Source organism: Eleutherodactylus coqui, chromosome 13 (genome assembly GCF_035609145.1).
Source record: "Eleutherodactylus coqui strain aEleCoq1 chromosome 13, aEleCoq1.hap1, whole genome shotgun sequence".
NCBI classification, from domain to species: Eukaryota; Metazoa; Chordata; class Amphibia; order Anura; family Eleutherodactylidae; genus Eleutherodactylus; species Eleutherodactylus coqui.
The window spans coordinates 12921558-12941582 of NC_089849.1; the positions used below are offsets into that span (position 1 = coordinate 12921558).

General features: G+C 48.7%; 1 protein-coding gene across 1 annotated transcript; it reads left to right on the forward strand.

Annotated features, from left to right (window-relative positions):
• The first annotated feature begins 517 nt into the window (after positions 1 to 517).
• On the forward strand, positions 518 to 17764 carry PRPF6 (pre-mRNA processing factor 6). Its single transcript, XM_066588188.1, has 21 exons — positions 518 to 728; positions 1479 to 1644; positions 1753 to 1871; positions 2671 to 2749; positions 4733 to 4909; positions 5361 to 5516; positions 5639 to 5733; positions 5821 to 5977; positions 6974 to 7136; positions 7223 to 7341; positions 7516 to 7734; positions 8332 to 8454; positions 8535 to 8656; positions 9559 to 9697; positions 10178 to 10297; positions 10380 to 10556; positions 10663 to 10796; positions 14094 to 14185; positions 14417 to 14531; positions 15548 to 15674; positions 17015 to 17764. The coding sequence occupies exons 1-21, from the start codon at positions 562 to 564 to the stop codon at positions 17165 to 17167; spliced, it is 2919 nt and encodes a 972-aa protein (XP_066444285.1). The 5' UTR covers positions 518 to 561; the 3' UTR covers positions 17168 to 17764.
• Positions 17765 to 20025: the final 2261 nt, after the last annotated feature.

Genomic DNA, 20025 nt, shown 5'->3' on the forward strand with positions numbered 1-20025 from the left:
CAGAGCTTCACGTTACACCCCTGGAGATCACCCCGAATTGCGCTGATTGACACTCAGCTCTGCTACATAAGAGCGACACCCCCACAGCAGTGACACACAGCATTGTATTGGGGTGTGGCGCCATCTATCGATAACTATAGGGAATTACAGCATTTCAAATATTTTATATTTTGGGTGAAAATGAGTGCATCTTTGACATTCTTCCCAGCGGGGAGCGCCATACTACACAACAACCACAGGGCTCTGGTGTCCAGGGATGTTCTCTCCCTCCATGACAGTCCACTTTCTAGCTCTGCCAGTGAGAGGCTCACCAGGGATAAAGCACTGATAATAATATACGGTAGTAAGAAATGACTATTCAGGTTTCCTTGCAGTAACCCATAGCAACGGCGGCCATTTTTATGAAGCCCATATCCTACTACTGTCTATGACAAGATGGCGCCGCCTCTGCTGCTCGTTTCCATGGTAACGCTCTAACTGGAGCGCTGCGGCCGGAAGTCGTCACGCGGAGCGCGGTGTATTGTGGGATACGTTGTGGTGTCGCTGCTCAGTGCTGGAAAAATGGCGGCCGCCTCCTCGTCAGGCAGCGGTCCCGGGCCGTCGGGAGCCGGGAACCCCGGAGGAGCCTCGGGGCTGACGGCGTCCATCACCGGCACCATGAACAAGAAGAAGAAGCCGTTCCTGGGCATGCCGGCCCCGCTGGGATATGTGCCGGGCCTGGGCAGAGGGTGAGAGCTGCGGCGGGGCTGGAGGGGGCAGCGAGGAGTTGTGGGCAGAGGGAAGCTTCCTAGCATTGAGGGGCTGAGGAGTCGGGCGCCGGGTTGGGTGGCAGCAAGGGGCATGTGGGTCTTGGGAGCTAGTGATGCCAGGGGTGAGGGGCACGCGGGGCGCCACTGTTGGCAGCGAGAGGCAGATAGGGTTGTGGGATCTACGGGTGTCAGGGCTGAGTGGCAGCAGGCTGGGGCGCCATGGTTGGCAGCTTGGTGTGCCATGCTTAGGCAGCAGCAAAGGGTGCACAGGGTTGTGAGAACTAGGGGCACGCAGGGGTGGGGCGCCATGGTTGGCAGTGAGGGGTGTGCTGGGTTTTGGGCGCCACGGCTGGCAGGAAGGGGCGGTTGAGGGGCTGGAGTGCCAGGTTGGGTGGCAACGAGGGGCACAGTGGGTGGGTGTACCATGGCTGGCAGCGAGGGGTGCGTGGTGCCGGGTTGGTTGGTAGCAGCGGGTTGCCGAGGTTGAGTGACAGCGACTGGCGCACCGGGTTGGCCCGTCGGGGTTGGGTCTAAGTGGTGGCTGTGAGGCTTTGCCGGGGTCCCGGTGGGCGGTGGAGTACCGGACGTGGCGAGGGGCTGTGGCGCTGTCGTACTGTTGAGGGGCTGCGGGCATGCAGGGATCGGGGAGAATAGCTCCTGTCATGGCGGGTTGGCATAGTGATGCACCATGATGGCGCTCCCCTCACTTACGCCCCTGTCTCCCTCCAGCGCTACGGGTTTCACCACCCGTTCTGATATCGGTCCGGCCCGAGATGCCAATGACCCGGTGGATGACCGCCATGCGCCGCCAGGGAAGAGGACGGTCGGCGACCAGATGAAGAAGAATCAGGCAGATGACGACGATGAAGACTTGAACGACACAAATTACGATGAGGTGACTATAGAATGGCGCCATGTAGCCGCCGCCGCCCTGAGGGCCCCGCTATGGAGGCTCTCACAGGAGCGCAGAGGCCTTTAACCATTTCCTTCCTGTCTCCTCCAGTTTAACGGCTACGCCGGCAGCTTGTTCTCCAGCGGCCCGTATGAGAAGGACGATGAGGAAGCCGATGCCATCTATGCCGCCCTGGACAAGAGGATGGACGAGAGGAGGAAGGAGCGAAGGTGAAGTGTCAGGATCACCGGGGACGATGGCGGCCCGCGCCGCGCTGGAGGAAGGAAGTCATCATTGCTAGGATGAGAACTCCGCTGTTAACCCCTTAGATGCCACTGCCAGTTCTAACAGCGGCCTGTAGATGACTTAAGGGCCCATTCACACGGGGGGGGTTTCAGTCCGTATTTTCTGTTGACGGAATCCGGACCGCACGCAGACTCACTGAATCATATCGGGGTCATCTCCCAGCAGGCTCCTCTTCGTCCTCCCGACGAGCCGCCCCCTTCTCCGGGAATCCACACATGCGCAGTGGGGAGGTGCCCTCTGACAGGAGTCAGGACGGGCCGCGTCTCCACTGCGCATGCGCAGAACTCCAACTTCAGCCAGGACGGACAGGGCGCCCACAGCAAGCACTGCTTGTGACGTGCTTGCTGTGGGTGGCCTGTCCGCTCACCTCGGAAGTGGCTGACGGACGGAGCAGAGCAGGAAGCGGTCATTTTGACCGCTCCTGCTCTGCTTCTAGAAGCCACTGAAGAAGATGCCCGACGGAGGGGACATGCCTGGCGATCGGTCCTGGCCAGGCAAGATGAGTAAAAAAAATTTTTTCCGTGTCAGAACCCCTTTAAGGAAAAGAAGCAGCGTTCACAGTTTTAGACAGTGAAGAAACTATTTTCGCTTCACCGCCTTTTTGTTTTTTGCCTGCGTGAAAAACGGATGAAATCTGCATATGTGCAGCAAAAAAGCATCTCCATATGTGAGGGGCTTCTACTGATGAGGCTTTCTAATAAGCGCCACCTTGTATGTTTACAGAGAGCAGAGGGAGAAAGAGGAAATCGAGAAATACCGTATGGAGCGGCCCAAAATCCAGCAGCAGTTCTCTGATTTAAAGGTAAGCAAACTTGGAGCCAAAAATGGTAACAATCAGCATTTTGGCTTCCAGACGTCTCCTGGCTCCAGAAGCGGTTGTCCTAGCTCCTCTGACTCTGTGTGCGCGCTTTTGTAGTCTGGTGGTGCGTTCAGCGGGGAAGTTAAGTATCAGATTCACATTGGGGGATTCAGCGTGTCCGCTCCTGCAAGCCCCTAACTTTAGCTTATGGAGGCTCATAGGAGCTGGCAGACATTTAAAGGAACTCTACCACCCAAAATGATCACCATAATCTACGTCTAACCGTAGATGGGCGATACGCAGACAAGTGTTAGAATAGCATTTTATGTATATAGAAGATAAGTATGGCACAATCGCCCCTCCACTCTCCATTTTTCTGTGTTGTCCTCCTCATCCTCTTCTCTTATCCATAATCTAGATGAGTCCTCCCTGCCGTCCCTTACCATCCTCTCCTCCCTTTGTGACTGCTCACCTCCCCAACACTTCTCACCACCCGTGATCCTTTGTCTGCTGACCCAGCGCTTCTATTCTCATGTGATCTCACAGCGGGTCTTCGCTAGGAGTTGTGAACTTGTCATCGGAGTGGCGCATGAATGGGAGAAGGCCTCCCTTCTGTGTGTGTGTGTAACTTCTGGTTGGCTGGGGGCAGGACTTCCTCTTCCCACTGAGGATCCCTCTAGGCCGTTAGCTACGGCCAATCCCACCCCACTTCGTCTAGGACCCATCTTTGCAGCCAGCATCTTACAGCAGTTAGTAGGTAGTATTCACACTGCTGTAGCTTGAAGGTTTTCAGTTGCTCAGGCTAAATGGTAACAATAAAGGAGAAAAGTCGGCTACTTAAAAACACTTAAAGTAAACTCAAGCGCAGTGTGTGCAACGCATGGTGTCTCCAGCGTAAGGGAGCCGGAAACGTCGGTCAGGAACCAAGGAGCGTGTTTTGTGCTGATGTAACGCCGAGTACCCGGACCAGTCCTGCAGCTAATTTGTATGTCGCGTGAAAACGGTGGTTTTGGTGCTGTGAAGAGAAAAAAATGGCATGGTTACTCTCGGCTGTGTATCCCACATCGTTGGTTAGGTTTGGTTTTGGTGACAGCTTTCCTTTAACCCTTTCCAATCCAGTGTCGAATTCATCCAACATTAAGATTCCCCCGGCATAGCTCCGATGTCTGACAAGGGCCGACACGTTTCTAACAGTATGCAGGACAGCGCTCTGATGTCGGAGGCTATTCTGCATATGCATGCTACAGTATGCAGGACAGTGCTCCATCGGGGCGCCGTCCTGTAAACTGCAACATACAAATGCAGAACACCCGCCGACATCGGAGCGCTGTCCTGCATGTTGTTAGAAACGTACTATATACATTGCATGCAGTTCTAGGATGCCTCTGCATAGCACTGTATTACAAGGATATCTATCTAATGTGTCATTAGAGAAATTAAAAATGAATAGTCTTATAAATGTATGTTCTATCAATATACATATATTTACAGGATCTTTACAAATGATCTTCCCGATGTGAAACGCTCACAACTAACGTTTAATTTTCAAAATATTGCTAATAAAATCATAACTTTTTTTCCCCTATTTTTTTAGTAATTCCAAGGAATCTGCAATTCGCTTTCCCATCCAAAATAAATGAGCTGGGGGGTGTGCGGGTGGCGGGGGAATATGGATTGGAAAGGGGTAATGTGCAGCCTGCCTCATTAGCATAGCTTTGGGGCTGCTTGAATGTGTGTGTTTTGAGCAGGTGGGCCGTGGCTTAGAAACCCTGATCTGGAAAGCCCTCCTGTCGCGTACCACCCTATCAGGAAGCACCAGCTAGAAATGCTGGGTAGTATAGCTCAGTGGTGTCGTCCTTGTGAGAGGATGTAGCTGGCATCGCCTATTTGCATTTAGTAGAATTGACAGCAGCTGTCCCATCCTGCCGCAGCTCTCAGAAAAAAAAGAGGCGGGCTGTGATGAGCCCCATATTTTTGTATTTCTAGAGAAAATTGGCTGAAGTGACGGAGGAGGAATGGCTGAGCATCCCAGAGGTTGGAGATGCCCGCAATAAACGCCAGAGAAATCCTCGGCATGAGAAATTGACCCCAGTCCCCGATAGCTTCTTTGCCAAGCATTTACAGACCGGAGAGAATCACACATCTGTTGATCCGCGGCAGACGGTAAGCGCACTCTGTTGTTGCTGCTTTGATGGTTTTTACTCATTAAAGGGAACCTGTTGGGGCTGGTTAGCACCATAAACTAAGTTATAGGGCAGAGAACATTGAGATTGGAGGTGTACTAATACTTTCTTGGCTCCCTGTTCCCTTGCTGTCACACCTGAAAGTCAATGCTCAGTTTGTGAGCGTGATTCTACTTCAGTTAGTGTGCATGAACTCCTACAGAGAACCGTATACTTATGCACACTCCATAACTGAAGAAAAGAGTCACCCAGACCGACCGCTGACATCCATGGGTGACGGCAAGGGAATGGGTAGCCGGGTAAGTATAAGAAGTACACTCCTGGTCTTCACCTTCCCAGTCCTGAAAGCAACATAACTTAGTTTATGGTGCGTATTGGATGTGACAGGTTCCCTTTATGTGCAACAATATTCAACTTTTTTTCCTCTTTAGCAATTTGGAGGATTGAACACTCCTTTCCCTGGAGGACTAAACACTCCATACCCAGGAGGAATGACCCCCGGGCTAATGACACCTGGTTCTGGGGATTTGGACATGAGAAAGATTGGTCAGGCTAGGAACACTCTGATGGACATGAGGCTGAGCCAGGTGAGGGGCATCGTAATAGGGGACTTGTACATTAGTATGACCATGGTTCCCTTGTAAATGTCCTTGGGAATTGTAAGTATTAACACAAAGGGTTCATTATAGTTTAATCTTTGTGCTAATAGGTTTCGGACTCTGTCAGTGGTCAGACGGTGGTGGATCCTAAAGGTTACCTGACTGACCTGAACTCCATGATCCCAACACATGGAGGAGACATCAAGTAAGTGTTAATTGTGGTACAACATACTTCTCTTCTGCATTGATCATTGTACTTCTTCAGGCTGATAACATTCTTGTTCTTCACCAGTGATATTAAGAAAGCGCGTCTACTCCTGAAGTCCGTGCGGGAGACTAACCCTCACCATCCTCCAGCCTGGATTGCATCAGCACGTCTGGAAGAAGTTACGGGCAAGCTACAAGTAGCCAGGAACCTCATCATGAAAGGCACAGAGATGTGTCCCAAGGTGAGCAACATACTGTTCTCATCATACATTTGTGTTAAAGGGGTTTTTCCACTTAAGACATTTATCCCTTCTCCACAGGTTAGGGAATAAAATAAGTAATTGTTGGGAGTCTGACTGCTGGGACACCCGGCGATCTTGAGAATGGCCTACCCTGATGTCCCATGTGAATGAATGGCGCAGCAGTGCATGTGTTCAACCGCCGCTCCATTTACTTCTGTGAGACTTTGGAGGATCGATGCTCTGTGTCATCTCCCTCCATGTTATAGAAGTAAATAGTGTGTTGGTCAAGCTTGCACTCCGCCACTCCATTCGCATGGGACATTCGGGATGCACAGATCTCTGGATTGCTGGGAGTACCAGCCGTCGGACTTGGAGATCAGACATTTATTCCTCATCCTCTGGATAGGAGATAAATGTCTGTAGTGGAAAAGTTCCTTTAAAGGGTGGAGAAAATGTACACATCTGGGGCAGAAGCACGGTCAGGAACTTTAATTGTTTTAGGTGGGGAGAATAGAGCTGCGTGCAATGCTACTTTTCTTCTCAGCAAATTGGTGGACCGCGGGCGCAACCCTTGTAATGTAGAGCGCATAAAAGCAAAGGGATTAAACAAATTTCTTCCTTAATTAAATTATAGCCAGCAGAAATAACTTCTACAGAAATGGCTGGAAAGAATACAGGGATGTTACTGGATATTCATGTCCTGTACTGCCAGGAAAGAACCCGCCATTTCTTCTTTCCTGGGAGTACAGGACATGAGTAGTTTCGGTTTACTGTACAATCTGTGAAGCACATATGAGCAGTGCCTTACGTGGAGCCCGCTTGTTTCATGTTCATAGCTTGCCCTTCAGAGTGCCACTTTTTGCTGTCGCTCTTTGCCCTCACCAATGGGGATCCTTCCTCACAATGATACTTGAATAGGTACCCCTTGGAATGTCTTTATTATGCCAATTGTCACATAGACTATACTAGTTTTAATGTAATGTTTGGTTTCTGCAGAGTGAAGATGTTTGGTTGGAAGCTGCTCGGCTGCAGCCTGGAGACACAGCAAAAGCCGTGGTGGCTCAGGCCATCTGTCACCTTCCACAGTCTGTCCGGATCTACATTCGAGCTGCAGAGCTGGAAACTGATCTCCGAGCCAAGAAACGCGTCTTACGGAAGGGTGAATAGTGCAATACAGGTGCCTTCATAGGTCTTCTTCTCATTTGCTGCACATTATACTAATCTCCTGCTTGTTGACTCAAACAGCTCTAGAACACGTTCCAAATTCTGTGCGTCTGTGGAAAGCTGCTGTGGAGCTGGAGGAACCGGAGGATGCGCGTATCATGCTTAGTCGTGCCGTGGAGTGCTGCCCCACTAGTGTGGAGGTAAGTTTTACAACAGGGTGGAAGAGCTCGATGTTCTTGCTTTCAGCTGCATTGGGGTGTAGTACCTTCTAGATCCGTGTCTTGGCCAGAGCCCTCTGTTATAGTCACACAGGTAGAGCTTAGGCCCCTATTACATTCTCTTGCCTTTTTACATGTTTCCTTTCTATCTTTCAGCTGTGGTTGGCCCTTGCCAGGCTTGAAACCTACGAAAATGCGCGTAAGGTCTTGAATAAGGCACGTGAAAATATTCCCACCGACAGACACATTTGGATTACAGCTGCCAAATTGGAAGAAGCCAATGGAAACACTCAGATGGTGGAGAAGATCGTAGACAGAGCCATCACCTCTCTGAGAGCCAACGGAGTGGAGATCAATCGCGAACAGTGGATACAGGTAAGGGGCCTTTCACACAGGCCGACTCAGAATGTATGGAGTACTAGCAATCATGTATATGATTGGCCGCCCCCATTCAGTTTCATAATTGTAAGTAGCACATTCCATTTTCACATGGGACGATGTGTTGCTGACAATGATGATTTTTTTTGCGACCAGCATTGAATGAGCGTTTGCTAACTTTACGTCTGATCGGGTGCAGCTCCACGCGGCTGGATGATCCGCACACAAATGTTCGTGCCAGACCGTTGAGCCATATAAAAAGGGCCTTTCGCTATGGTTATAGGGATGCTCCTAATTTTTTTATTTGCTTTGAGATTTAGGCCAGTTTCACACGAGCATATCACTGGCACATTTATGTGTTCATAGTAGAGGCGAGTGTCCAAGCCTGACCATGGGTATTCCAACCCGAACTCGCAATTTCCATAGATCCCTGATAATATGAATTTGCGTAAGGATACCCGCAGTCAAGACGGGTCACTTATTTGTGTTATAGACACATAATACACCCGTAATACGTTTGTGTGAAACCGAACCTATGTGAATATTTTAGTGTAAGGCAGCTGAATGGTAAACTGGTTTTCTATTATGCTATAGGATGCAGAGGAATGCGATAAAGCTGGCAGTGTGGTGACATGCCAGGCAGTAGTGAGAGCAGTCATTGGCATTGGCATAGAAGAGGAGGATCGGAAGCACACGTGGATGGAAGACGCAGATAGTGTAAGTCTTTTATATTGAAATGATTCTCATATTGTCTTGGTGCTCAATGTATAGAACATGTCATGCTTTTTATATTGCAGTGTGTTTCTCATGGCGCCTTGGAGTGTGCCCGAGCCATCTATGCACATGCCCTTCAGGTGTTCCCCAGCAAGAAAAGTGTGTGGCTCCGAGCAGCCTATTTTGAGAAGAACCACGGCACAAGGTATGCTGGGATGTCTTAAAGGGGTTTTCTCACTATTAACAATTGGGAGGATACATGTCTGATTGCTGACCTTTTGACTGCTGGGACCTCCAACAATCACAAGATCTGTGTGCCCTGAGTCCTGTATGTGAAAAAAGTGTTGCTGCTCATGAGGGACCACCACTTCATTCACTTCTGTGGGACAGGGAGAGATTGGTGCGCTCGACAATTTTCCCGAGTTCCATATAAGCGAATAGAGAGGGGGTCGCACACGCACCTGTGCTTTTTTTCACAAGGAGGATTCAGCACACGCAGATCTCGGGATCACTTGGGCCCCCAGTGATCAGCTTCCCCAGCAATTGGATGTTGATCCCCTATCCTATAAATAGGGGCATAAATGGCATTAGTGGGAAAACCCCTTTTAAAATGTTTTTACAACTTAACTGGGTGTTTGTGCTGTTACAGAATTGTTTGTCGTCAGCAACCAGCAGAATTGTGAATTGAGCTCTAAGACCTCCCTCACACAGGCGGTTTTTACCGCGATTAGCGCAACGCTTTCAGCGCGGTATAACGCTCCCACTGTTTTTAATGATTCTCGATCGCAGCGCTTTTCAGCTCCGCGATTTTCGCACGTAGTCTGTTTTTTATTTTTGAGTGTTTAGCGTTCCTCATCAGTGAGGAGGAATGCTAAAAGCCGGCATCGGCCGCGACATCGCTGCAGCCGAAAGCGGAAAGTAAATCACGGCGCTTACCGCAACGCATGTGTGAGGGAGGCCGGAGTTGTAATTCACGGATAGTTTTTAAATAAATACGATTCCCTATATAATAAACATACTCCAATTTTTTTTTGTTTAGTTTTGCTGCCATGCTAAGAGCTTTTATTCTATATTGTTGACTGATACAGTTTGCCTTTTTTCCCTCAGGGAGTCGCTGGAGACGCTTCTACAGAGAGCTGTTGCCCATTGTCCTAAGGCTGAAGTTTTATGGTTGATGGGTGCCAAATCCAAGTGGCTAGCAGGTGACGTGCCAGCTGCCAGGAGTATTCTTGCACTTGCTTTTCAGGTTAGTAGTATTACAACTTATTCATACATTGTAAACCTTTTCAGACTGATTTCTGGGACTGATAAAAGGGGTTATCAGGGAGGCAAATACCCACCCGATCCAGCTGTGCCAGCACTTCTACTTCCAGCCCAATTTGGACAGCCAATTTCATGGTGTTTAGTCTTCGTCTCCCCTCTTTAATGGAGATGCCGTTGCCGGGGTTGGCTGTTCGACTCATTTGAATAACTAAGTCAGCCCCCTTCTGTGTTTCTATATTGGCCATGACAGAGACGGGGGCTGGCCTACTTATTCAAATGAGTTGAAGAGCCATCCCCCTGCAATAACATCACAGGCAGCAAAAGGCTCAAATATTGTGACCCAGCATCGGAACCAGGCCACAGGTGGCGGTTCTGACACACACTGGTCTTGGTAAGTATTACCCCTCCATGGACAGTCCCTTTTAATTATCATTTATACTTCACACTTTCTTCTTCTCATCAGGCTAACCCTAACAGTGAGGAGATCTGGTTGGCAGCCGTCAAGTTGGAGTCTGAAAATAATGAATACGAGAGAGCTCGAAGACTGCTGGCAAAGGCTAGGAGCAGCGCTGCGACTGCGAGGGTAAGTAACGCCCTCCAGCAATTATCTGAGGCTTGGATGTACCCGTTGGGTGTCTCTACCTTATTTCACTATCCCCCTGCAGGTGTTCATGAAATCCGTGAAGCTGGAGTGGGTGTTGGGGAACATTGAAGCTGCCCTGGAGCTGTGCGATGAGGCCCTCAGCCATTATGAAGATTTTCCTAAACTCTGGATGATGAAGGGTCAGATTGAAGAACAGCGGCAGCAAATTGAGAAGGCTAGAGAAGCGTATAACCAAGGGGTAAGGGCCCATGCGTGTCCCTGGAGTCGGTGCATTTCTTATCCTACTATTTTTGCATAATTTTCATTTTTATTCTTCGGTTTCTTTTTATGTGTCTTTATTGCAGCTGAAGAAATGCCCTCATTCGGTGCCCCTTTGGCTATTGCTCTCCAGACTTGAGGAAAACGTCGGGCAGTTGACCAGGGCACGAGCTATCCTGGAGAAATCACGATTGAAAAACCCCAAGGTTCCTGAGTTATGGTGAGTTATGTGTGTTAGCATTCTTCCTATGCTTTCCATGCATGACTTTGTTAAAGGCTATGGGGGAGAGGAGCGTTCGGGAGACAGAGAATGAGCACCCTCTCTACCTCCTCCCTGTTAGGCCATTTAAATGCTGCTGTCAGAATTGACCGACATCTAAGTGCCCTTTTATATGGGGTGATTGTTGGGCACAGATGTGATAAGCGTCACAGCGCGGAACTCTCCTGTGCTTTTACACAGGAGCGATGACCACTCGGTAAATGGAGGTGCAGCAGGCCAAAGATCGTTCCCATCTGCCTCCATTCACAGTAAACAGGCTGTGTTTCATAGATGAACAACTGCCTATTTACACAGGCTGATCGTCATTCAGTTTCTGCATGCGTAAAAACTGAATGATTTGCTTATCAATCATCGTTCGGTCGTTGCATGCATTTATACTGAAAGATTATCGTTCGGATTCCTACGATGCAGTGAGAATCTAAATCATTATTGGTCCTTGTCAAAGACCCTAAATGGTTAACAGCCAAAAACTGAGTACAGCCGACACCCACCGTCTATGGAGTGGACTCTTGGGCCCACCACGTACACCCCCTGCTGGCCAGAGGAGCCTGTATGTATGCTCTCGATTGACTCCCGGGGACCAGAAAAGGAGGGTTTTGTTATCTGATGCCATCCACTATGGCCTTACTGCTGCAGATTTTCCTGTGGCTCCTCTGCGATTTTATAACATGGCCGTGGAACTCCTGTCATTGGTAGTTAATCATTGCAGGGCTCTAGATGGCGACTAAAATAGGCTTCAATGTGCCCAAGAATTTGCAAATGGCGACAAGAATTTATAGTTTTGTCGCCATTTACGACTATCACTCTGCAATGACAAGGAACTAGTTGCTGTACACTGGGCACTTCTGCTAGTCTCGCTTCTCATACTCCCAAAGCACATAGACGCTCACGCACCACAAATGGAAGCCCCTGGAGTTCATCAATCTGCCTCTGGCTCATTATAGTGGAGCGTCCACCCTCCCTGAACACAGGCTCTCTGCAGCGCTCTGCTCAGTGCCGGCTCTTCCTCCCTCTCCAGGCAGCAGGGGGAGCAATTCATTACTTCTCTTCATTGGTATATCAGCTGCAAGAGATAAGGGAGGTCAGAGGACCAGATTTACTCCAGTGACTCCACTACTGCTATTGGTGCAGACCCTAACAAGTAGTCCTTATCAGTTAGGGTGCTTTTACATGGGTTGATTGGTCATCCCAGCGATAATTGTTCCTATGCTTTTACAAAGGAACGAGCATCGCTGACTTAATGGAGGTGGAACGGGGTGGGGATTGTTTCGGCCCACCTGCCTCCTTTCAAAGTAGCAGGCGGGCCGAAATTTATAAGTGAGCGACTGTCTGTTTACATGGAACGGTATGTCATTCAGTTTTCTGCATGCAGAAACTCAACGCTGAAGGATAAGTGAAAGGCTTCTTGTCGGTCGTTCAATTGCTGCATGCATCTACACTGGTAATTGTTCAGATTCTCGCTGGATCATAGGAATCCAAACGATAATTGTTCTGTGTAAAAGCACATTTAACCCTTTAATAGCATCCTGCATATGTGTTATATCTGTGATATAACCCCCCCCCCCCCTCCCTGATGATATCCTGGTGCGCCATACTGTATGTATTCATTGTACACGGTGTTGGGTCACAGGGGTTGTAAGTCCCACTCCATTGCGTTTCATCAGCGCTGAGGTCTAGACCATAACTTATGGTCCTCAGCCGGACAGTACAGACTAAATCTATTGCTGTTTGTTTCTCTGAATTGCCATATCTTACACAGTCCTGGCAGGATGCTCGGTACGATGACTAATAGTGTACATGCTTCTGTATTAGCATGAGGGTAAGAGCTCCTCCTAAGGACAGCGTTTAATGTGGAGCCCCGTCACACTACGCATGTCCGTAGTCCGTAGGGGCTGCGATAAGTACAACGCATGCAAGACTCGCAGCATTGTACATGGACGCCCGTGTGAATGAGCCCTTAGGCAGTTTTTACGGCGGATTTGCTGCAAATTTTCTGTCTGGAGACTCTTCACAGAAACTTGGCAGCGTTTCCAGTAGTAGCGATGCAGATGACACTTCCACAATCTCACCCACACACTGAGGGAAGAATATGCAGCGTGAATTAAATCTGCAGGAGGTCAATTTTTATCAGGATTCGACTTCTTCAAATGAGGAGTTTGAATTTTGAACGGAATTCGGTGCCAGTTGTGTAAGTTTTGACGCAGATTTTGCGGATTTTGCCGAGGACACATTGTAGAATTTCTGCAGCGGAAAATCCAGTTTTGATTCTGGTTTAGAGACTTTTCAAAATCTGCATGTCTTACATCTAGATTCTAACACCGATTCACCTCGGATTCCACATCTTTAGGGCTCATTCACACGACTGCATGCGTAAAACATTGAGCATATTACACAGCGTTTTACCGCCATGTGAACCTCCTATTGCTGCGTATGGCAGACATTGTGCCTTGCGTATGACAGCAGAAGGCTGCCTGGCCACGGACGTTGCAGTATCCTGCGGCAGATCTCCGCCGCGGGAGCTGCTGCCCGGAAGCAGGAGCCAGCAGACAGATCTCCACTGTCAGCCTATGTGACAGATAGGCTGACCACGGAGAATCATGGCACATCGCAGCATGCTGCCAATTGCTGCCCGCGAGTGGAGAATCGCTATGATTCTCCGCTCGTGGGCAGGGGAGAAGCGCTTTCTATAGCAACGCTATGGAAAGCTTTCACTGTGTTTCCCGCGGCCGGATTATCGCCGCGGAGAACACAATGAAAATTCGCCCGTGGACAGGCAGCCTATCTCTCACACGCTGCCATGCACAGTGTGACTTGTTTGTTTTTAATTCCTGCTTTGTCTCCTAGCGGCGTTGCATATTAAACGCCACACATACGCAATGTATTGCGTATGTACGGCGTTTAATATGCAATCCGCAACCCATAGAGAACAATATGGCTGTATGCGCATAATACGCAGTAAAATAGTAGATGCTGCGAGTGGTTTTTGTGCACATATTAAACACAATGTGTATAAATGCAAATGTGAGTTGATCGATGTACTTTCATTAACGCCATTCACCACGTATTACGCTCGTATGAGACGCTGCACTATAAACTGACCGGCTGCAGCGTTCGAGGCCAGTGTCTTTGCTTGTGCTGTCTAACACTGCGGATTTTCCATAGCATTTCCGCCTGATTTCCGAGGTTTCCGCCACCGCTGTCTTAGCCTTTGTCTGTTGACATCCTTCTGTTCCTCAGGTTGGAGTCTGTGCGGCTGGAGTTCAGAGCTGGTTTAAAGAATATCGCAAATACCCTGATGGCGAAGGCTTTACAGGAGTGTCCCAATTCAGGTGAGAATCCTGATGCCCAATGTTACAGTGCTGCCATCTCCGACTTGATTAGAGTTATCTTCAGACCCGAGTTCTCCCTTGTAGACAGACACCCCCTAAAAGCCTCGCCAAGCTGATGCAATGCAGGGGGCAGTTAGTTTTCCCTACATTAGATGGCTATATAATGCCAGGTGTAAAGATGGCACTTCCCCAAAATGCAAGTCATCAGAGCAAGCTTCCTTCTTTTCTCAGGTATTCTGTGGGCAGAAGCAATATTCCTAGAGGCCAGACCTCAGCGGAAGACCAAGAGTGTGGACGCCCTCAAGAAGTGCGAGCATGACCCACATGTGCTGCTAGCCGTTGCCAAGTAAGTCTTCTAGGGATCACACAGCAGCAGTTCTGTAATGTGAACCCGCTCCATTGCTATAGCGCAGATAATACCTGTGCATCTATGGTTTTACAGCAAACGACAGCTGAGGTTCAAGTTAAAGAGGAACTGCACTTAAAAAAAAAATTACAAATCAGAGGGACATTTCAAAAGCTTTTATTAGTGGGGGTCCAGTTGCTGAGACCACCGCTGAGCTCTGAGATGAAGGGACAGAAGCGCTCATTCGAGCTCTGTGTCCCTTCGGTTGTTATTGCTCCTTGTTGGCTCCTTTCGACAGCTTAAGACTGTCATATAGACATCTGTACGTACATCTTCAGCTTCCCAGAAGAGCCGGCATGGAACGATGACAGCCAAAGAGAGACAATGCTTGTGTGAACACTTGTTGCCCCTCTGTCAGCCATCAGTAGGGGTCTTGGCACGCGCTCCGACATGTCAAAAGTCTTTTTTTTTGTTAAAGTGTAGTTACTCTTTAAAAGGGGTTTCACATATAAAACCAGTCTGATTGCTGGGACCACCAGCGATTTTTGAGAATGGCAGTCCTAAAGTCTCCTGTGTGAATGGAGTAATAGCTTGCATGTGTGACCATTGCTCCATTTGCTGTCTGTGAAGATAGCAGAGAACAGCGCTTTGCTGTTTCCGTCAGTCCTATAGTAAATGAGCGATGGTCATGTATCTACACTACTACTACCACCTTGTCTATGACTGTTGGTGATAGCAGAGCACTTGTACTCTATCTCTGCAGTCCCATTGAAATTACTGTAGCAGCAGATTATTCTGGGACCCTGTTTTTTTAATAGGTGTGAATTACTGCAGTCAGACCCCCCCCACCCCCAGGGTCAGATCTTTATTCCCTGTTCTGTGGCTAGGGAATACGTTCTTTTGGTGTGACAACCCCTTTAAGTCATTCCTGTAAAAAGTGCTGGAGTGTCTTAAAACCGCTTGTGTTCCTTTCTGCTACCCGTAGTCATCGCTCTTCCTCACCTTTGTTCTTTCAGACTGTTCTGGAGTGAACGGAAAATTTCCAAGGCTCGGGACTGGTTCCACCGCACGGTGAAGATTGATTCGGATCTGGGCGATGCATGGGCGACTTTCTACAAATTCGAGCTGCAGCACGGCACAGAGGTCAGTGGTTTCTTCTGGTGCGCGCTTGTCCCACAAACAACAATATAAAGTGGGCACAGATTTCAGAATGTGAAGAGGCAAAAAAATCGAAAAACAAATTGTGCGCACGGAAAGTCAAATGAGGCCAATTCCTTAAAGGAGTTGTCCAAAACTCAAAACGACTATTTATTTCTTTATTTGTTACAAGTGACCGTTTTTGTATTTAGCACAAATATGCGCCATTTGCCAATTAGTATTATGGATGTTAAATCCACTGAACGTTTGCTGACATCCCGTATACATTCCATGAGCCTTTGCAGCTCCATGTACAGCTACGTCACCAGCAGTGGGCTGGCCTTGCATTCGGATAAACTATACTTGCAAACTGATGTGCAGTATTTCCGAATGCAAGGATGGTGCGGAGCTAGTCACAAAGCCGTACACTGAAGTGGGAGCATTGGCCAAGCATGCAGGTCAGCAACCCTTTCATTTCAGTGGGGCTGATGGAAATACCTGAGCGGGTGGCACTCGGGTGTATCAGCTGTCCCACTGAAAACGAATGGAGGGCTGGTTCGCCTGCGTGACCAGTGCTCCAATCAGTCTGCGGGGACATGGGACCCCTGTTCTTGAGATTGGCAGAGGTCTCAGCTGTGAGACCCCCAGCGATCAGCACGTTATCTCCTATCCCATGGATGGGGAATGGCTTGAATTTCTGGTTCAACCCCTTTTAAAACCCTTCGGTTTTGGGCCAAAATTCTATCCAGAGACCGGAGGGGGTGAGGATTACATTACCGGCATTTGCTCTTCATTGCTTGTCGGTCCGATCTGGCAGTTCTAGGTCCTGTTTTCGACGCAGTCTTCAAACTTCCTTATCCCCACAGTGCATTGGTAGTGTTAGACTACTGATACACTATACCTGCTGTCTGATTGGCTGCTCACAAGGTCTGTTCTGGCCAATGAGAAAGCATCGTGCTAGTTAGAAAATTGCCATAGTCAGCGATGACCGCAGTGCTTTGAAGGCTTATGATGATACGGCTATCAAGCAGTTGACTCCCGCCATGTACGGAGTGGGCTTGGCTCCATACTATTATGATGTACATGCACCCTAGATGTTGCCAAGGGATTAAGCGGCATTCTACAGAGACTGTGTGTGATCTCTGTCCACGTAGATGTCTTCATTTGGCCGTGGATGGGGCGAACACGTGCCAGCGGCCTGCACAGTTTGTCAATAGCAAAACAAGCGCAGCGAGAACTTTCTAACCCGTTCTTGTACTCGGGAACATTCGGTTCACAGATAAACAGCCTGCAGCTCTCTTCCACCAGATTTTAATACATTTTTTTTCTTTTTCTGTACCCTTTAGGAACAGCAGGAGGAGATCAGGAAGCGATGTGAGAACGCCGAGCCGCGGCATGGGGAGCTCTGGTGCGCCGTATCCAAGGACATCAAGAACTGGCAGCAGAAACTAGGAGAAATTCTCACCTTAGTGGCATCAAAAATAAAGAACACATTCTAAGCTGCTGTACATAACTCTGCCCACCGGAGGGCGCTGCCCCTCTTTCACCCCGGTATATTATATTGTGTGTTTTTTTTGTTTTTTTTTTCTTTTTCGCTATTGGCAGAGTGTAATACCTTGTTTGGCACATTGTGAGCGGAGGACATTGATAATTCCTGCAGTGATTAGGCCTCCGTTGACAGTGAATGCAGAAAACAGTTGGACGCTCATATAATGGATTTTCTGTGAAAATTCGCATTACGAGGATCTGTTGCGCGCACAGAAGTGCGTAACAAACCGAGTCAGCCCTGAGCCGTAGCAGCACTTTTTTTCTTTTAGCTCGCTCTTGTCCTCAGTTTTACTAATAATGACCACCGGAGGCAGCAGTGATCACTCGCCTCTTGTGCTATCAATTGCTTTTTAGGCTAGTCTACATGGGTCATTTGATGTAAAGTTGTGGCACAGTTTCGGCCTGTTTGTGCTACCCATTTGCTGTCTAAAAATTTTACTGTTATCTCTTATGTAGCGTAAGGATCCTCCCCTCACATCGCGCATTTGTGTCGTCTTGTGATTATAACGTGTACAGTGGTGACCGTCAATACAGATCTTTTTATGGAACTTCTCTTGTGTCTGTCTGTTCTCAGCGATGGTTTCCAGGGTTATGTGCGTCGGGGTATAGGAACGCGCGGTACCTGCCTGGAGGTGTCATTACATAGACAGTACAATTCCACATGTGGAGCGGATTGGGTCAGATTTTTCGGATGTACATTGAATGGCCATTTTATTAATTCCCCCCTTCCCCCCCATCCTTCCCATCTAGTAGCACATGAACCTTCTTTGGCCTTCAGATCCGCAGCAGTTCATCGTGGTGTAGATTCTACTAGGTGATAGAATGGTTCTACAGGAATATCGGCCCCTGTGGACAGGAAACGTCTTGTAGTTGCCGCAGATTAGATGGCGGTGCTGACATGTTCTGACCGACTGACAGGAAGGGATCAGCGATTTCATGCTGCTTGCGCCAAATTCTGACCTCCCATCAGCAACAGAAATCTGGATCCATCTGACCAGGAGATGTTTTCCCTCTTCTCAGTGATACAAGTTTTGCGCTCTTTTGCCCGCTGGAGTCTTTCTGTTTCTCTTACACACAATGGCGCTGGAACTGGTCGGCTGCTGTTATAGCCCATCCGTGCGGAGGAATGGGGAGTTGTGCGTTCGGACACGTTAGTTGGAGCTCCAGCGTTGTATTCAGCTGACTGTGCAGCTCCTGTTGGTCAGCACGATTCCTGACATCCTCCTCCGACCCCTTTCAGTGATGAGTTGCTTTTATTTAAAGGATCCCCTTTCCCTTGATGGCACCATTCTCAGTATACTCTCCACACCGTTACATGAGAAAACTCCCCGCGGTTGTTAGTGAGACCCCGGCTAGTCCAGCATCGATGACTGGGCCTGTCGGAAGTCGCTCCGATCGCTGGATTTTCCCATCTATTGTGGATTCACACTGAAACTGATCCGCGGAAAACTTGACATGTGATTTTTATGCTGCATTCCGGGGTCACGGGGGGAATTACTATATAGGGAAGTGTGAATTAGAGCCCCCGACCCCCTCATAATAACATGGCCGTTCAGTTTAGGTTGCAATTGCCTTTCCCCCAGCAGGTGGCGCACTCCCCCCTCGGCCGCTGACTGTCACGCTGGTTATGTGCCAGGCATGCAGCTCTGGATGAGCGTCTCACATGCTGTAATTGTGGCTTTATTTGTGAGCCTGGGGACAGCTGTATGTTACTGATCAGGGGGGCGACAGGCACTGGAATGTCTATAAATTTATGTTCTGTCTCCATGTCACCCCCTTTTTCATTCCTGTCAGAGCAGCTCTTCTATATATGGAGTATTGGAACTGGATTGTCAGCCCTTGCGTAATGAACTGTGTCATGCAGCGTTAACTCTTTCTCTCCAGACAGTGACATTGTGGGGATGCGGCCAGACACCATTTACTTGTATCCTATGGGTATGTATGAAGGGGGAACGGTGCAAAAGAGAAACATAGAGGAAGTTTACCTGCAGTCCCAAAGGTGCCAAATTACAAACTCAGCTCTACTACATGAGGGTGGAAATGTTATCGCACTGGTAGATGCAAACTACGAATGTAAAGGATGTAAACCTGCACTTTAATAACCACATACTTGGGGTCTCTCACACAGACGTGTCTCCCCTCCGTACCGCCTTTCAAGCACACATTATAACCTACGAGGCTGTTAACGTGATCCGTGTGAAAAACATGGTGGTGTGCCCGTAACACGGATCAGAATAGAACACGCAAGGCTCGCTGAGATCAGGCGGCACACGGACAGGCGTCTATGTGCTGTCTGATGCGAGTTGTTCAAAACGCGGGGGCAACTCAAATATGGCTGGCTGAACGCGGCCCTAATTGCGGTGGGAGGTGTTTTCTATCAGTTCTCTTCTTTTGCATTTTTCAGCATGCGATCCGAGTTGTTGTGCATAAAAAAAAAAAATCAAAAGGTGCCCCCTTTATGGGATTTAAAACTCCTACTGACCCCCCCCCCCCCCCCCCATGCACCCATTAACTTCATTGGGTGACTTCAGTGCATGACAACAAAGCGCTGCTGCGGTGGAGAGAGGTGAGCGGCGTTTGAATCCACCCCTCACCTGCAGAGGTGGAATCGGCTATAATTGACCTGCTGCAGCTTTAAATTCGACGCCGTCCGCCCGTTTTCGGAGGGGATTTTAAAATCTTCTTTAACTTTGCTGCTTCTGTAAACGTTGCCTGAAAATTTCACCCCACGTGGACAAATCCTAAAGGTGCGTTCACACATGGCGGATTTTGGTGCAGATCAGCATTGAAATCCACCTCTGCGCTCCCG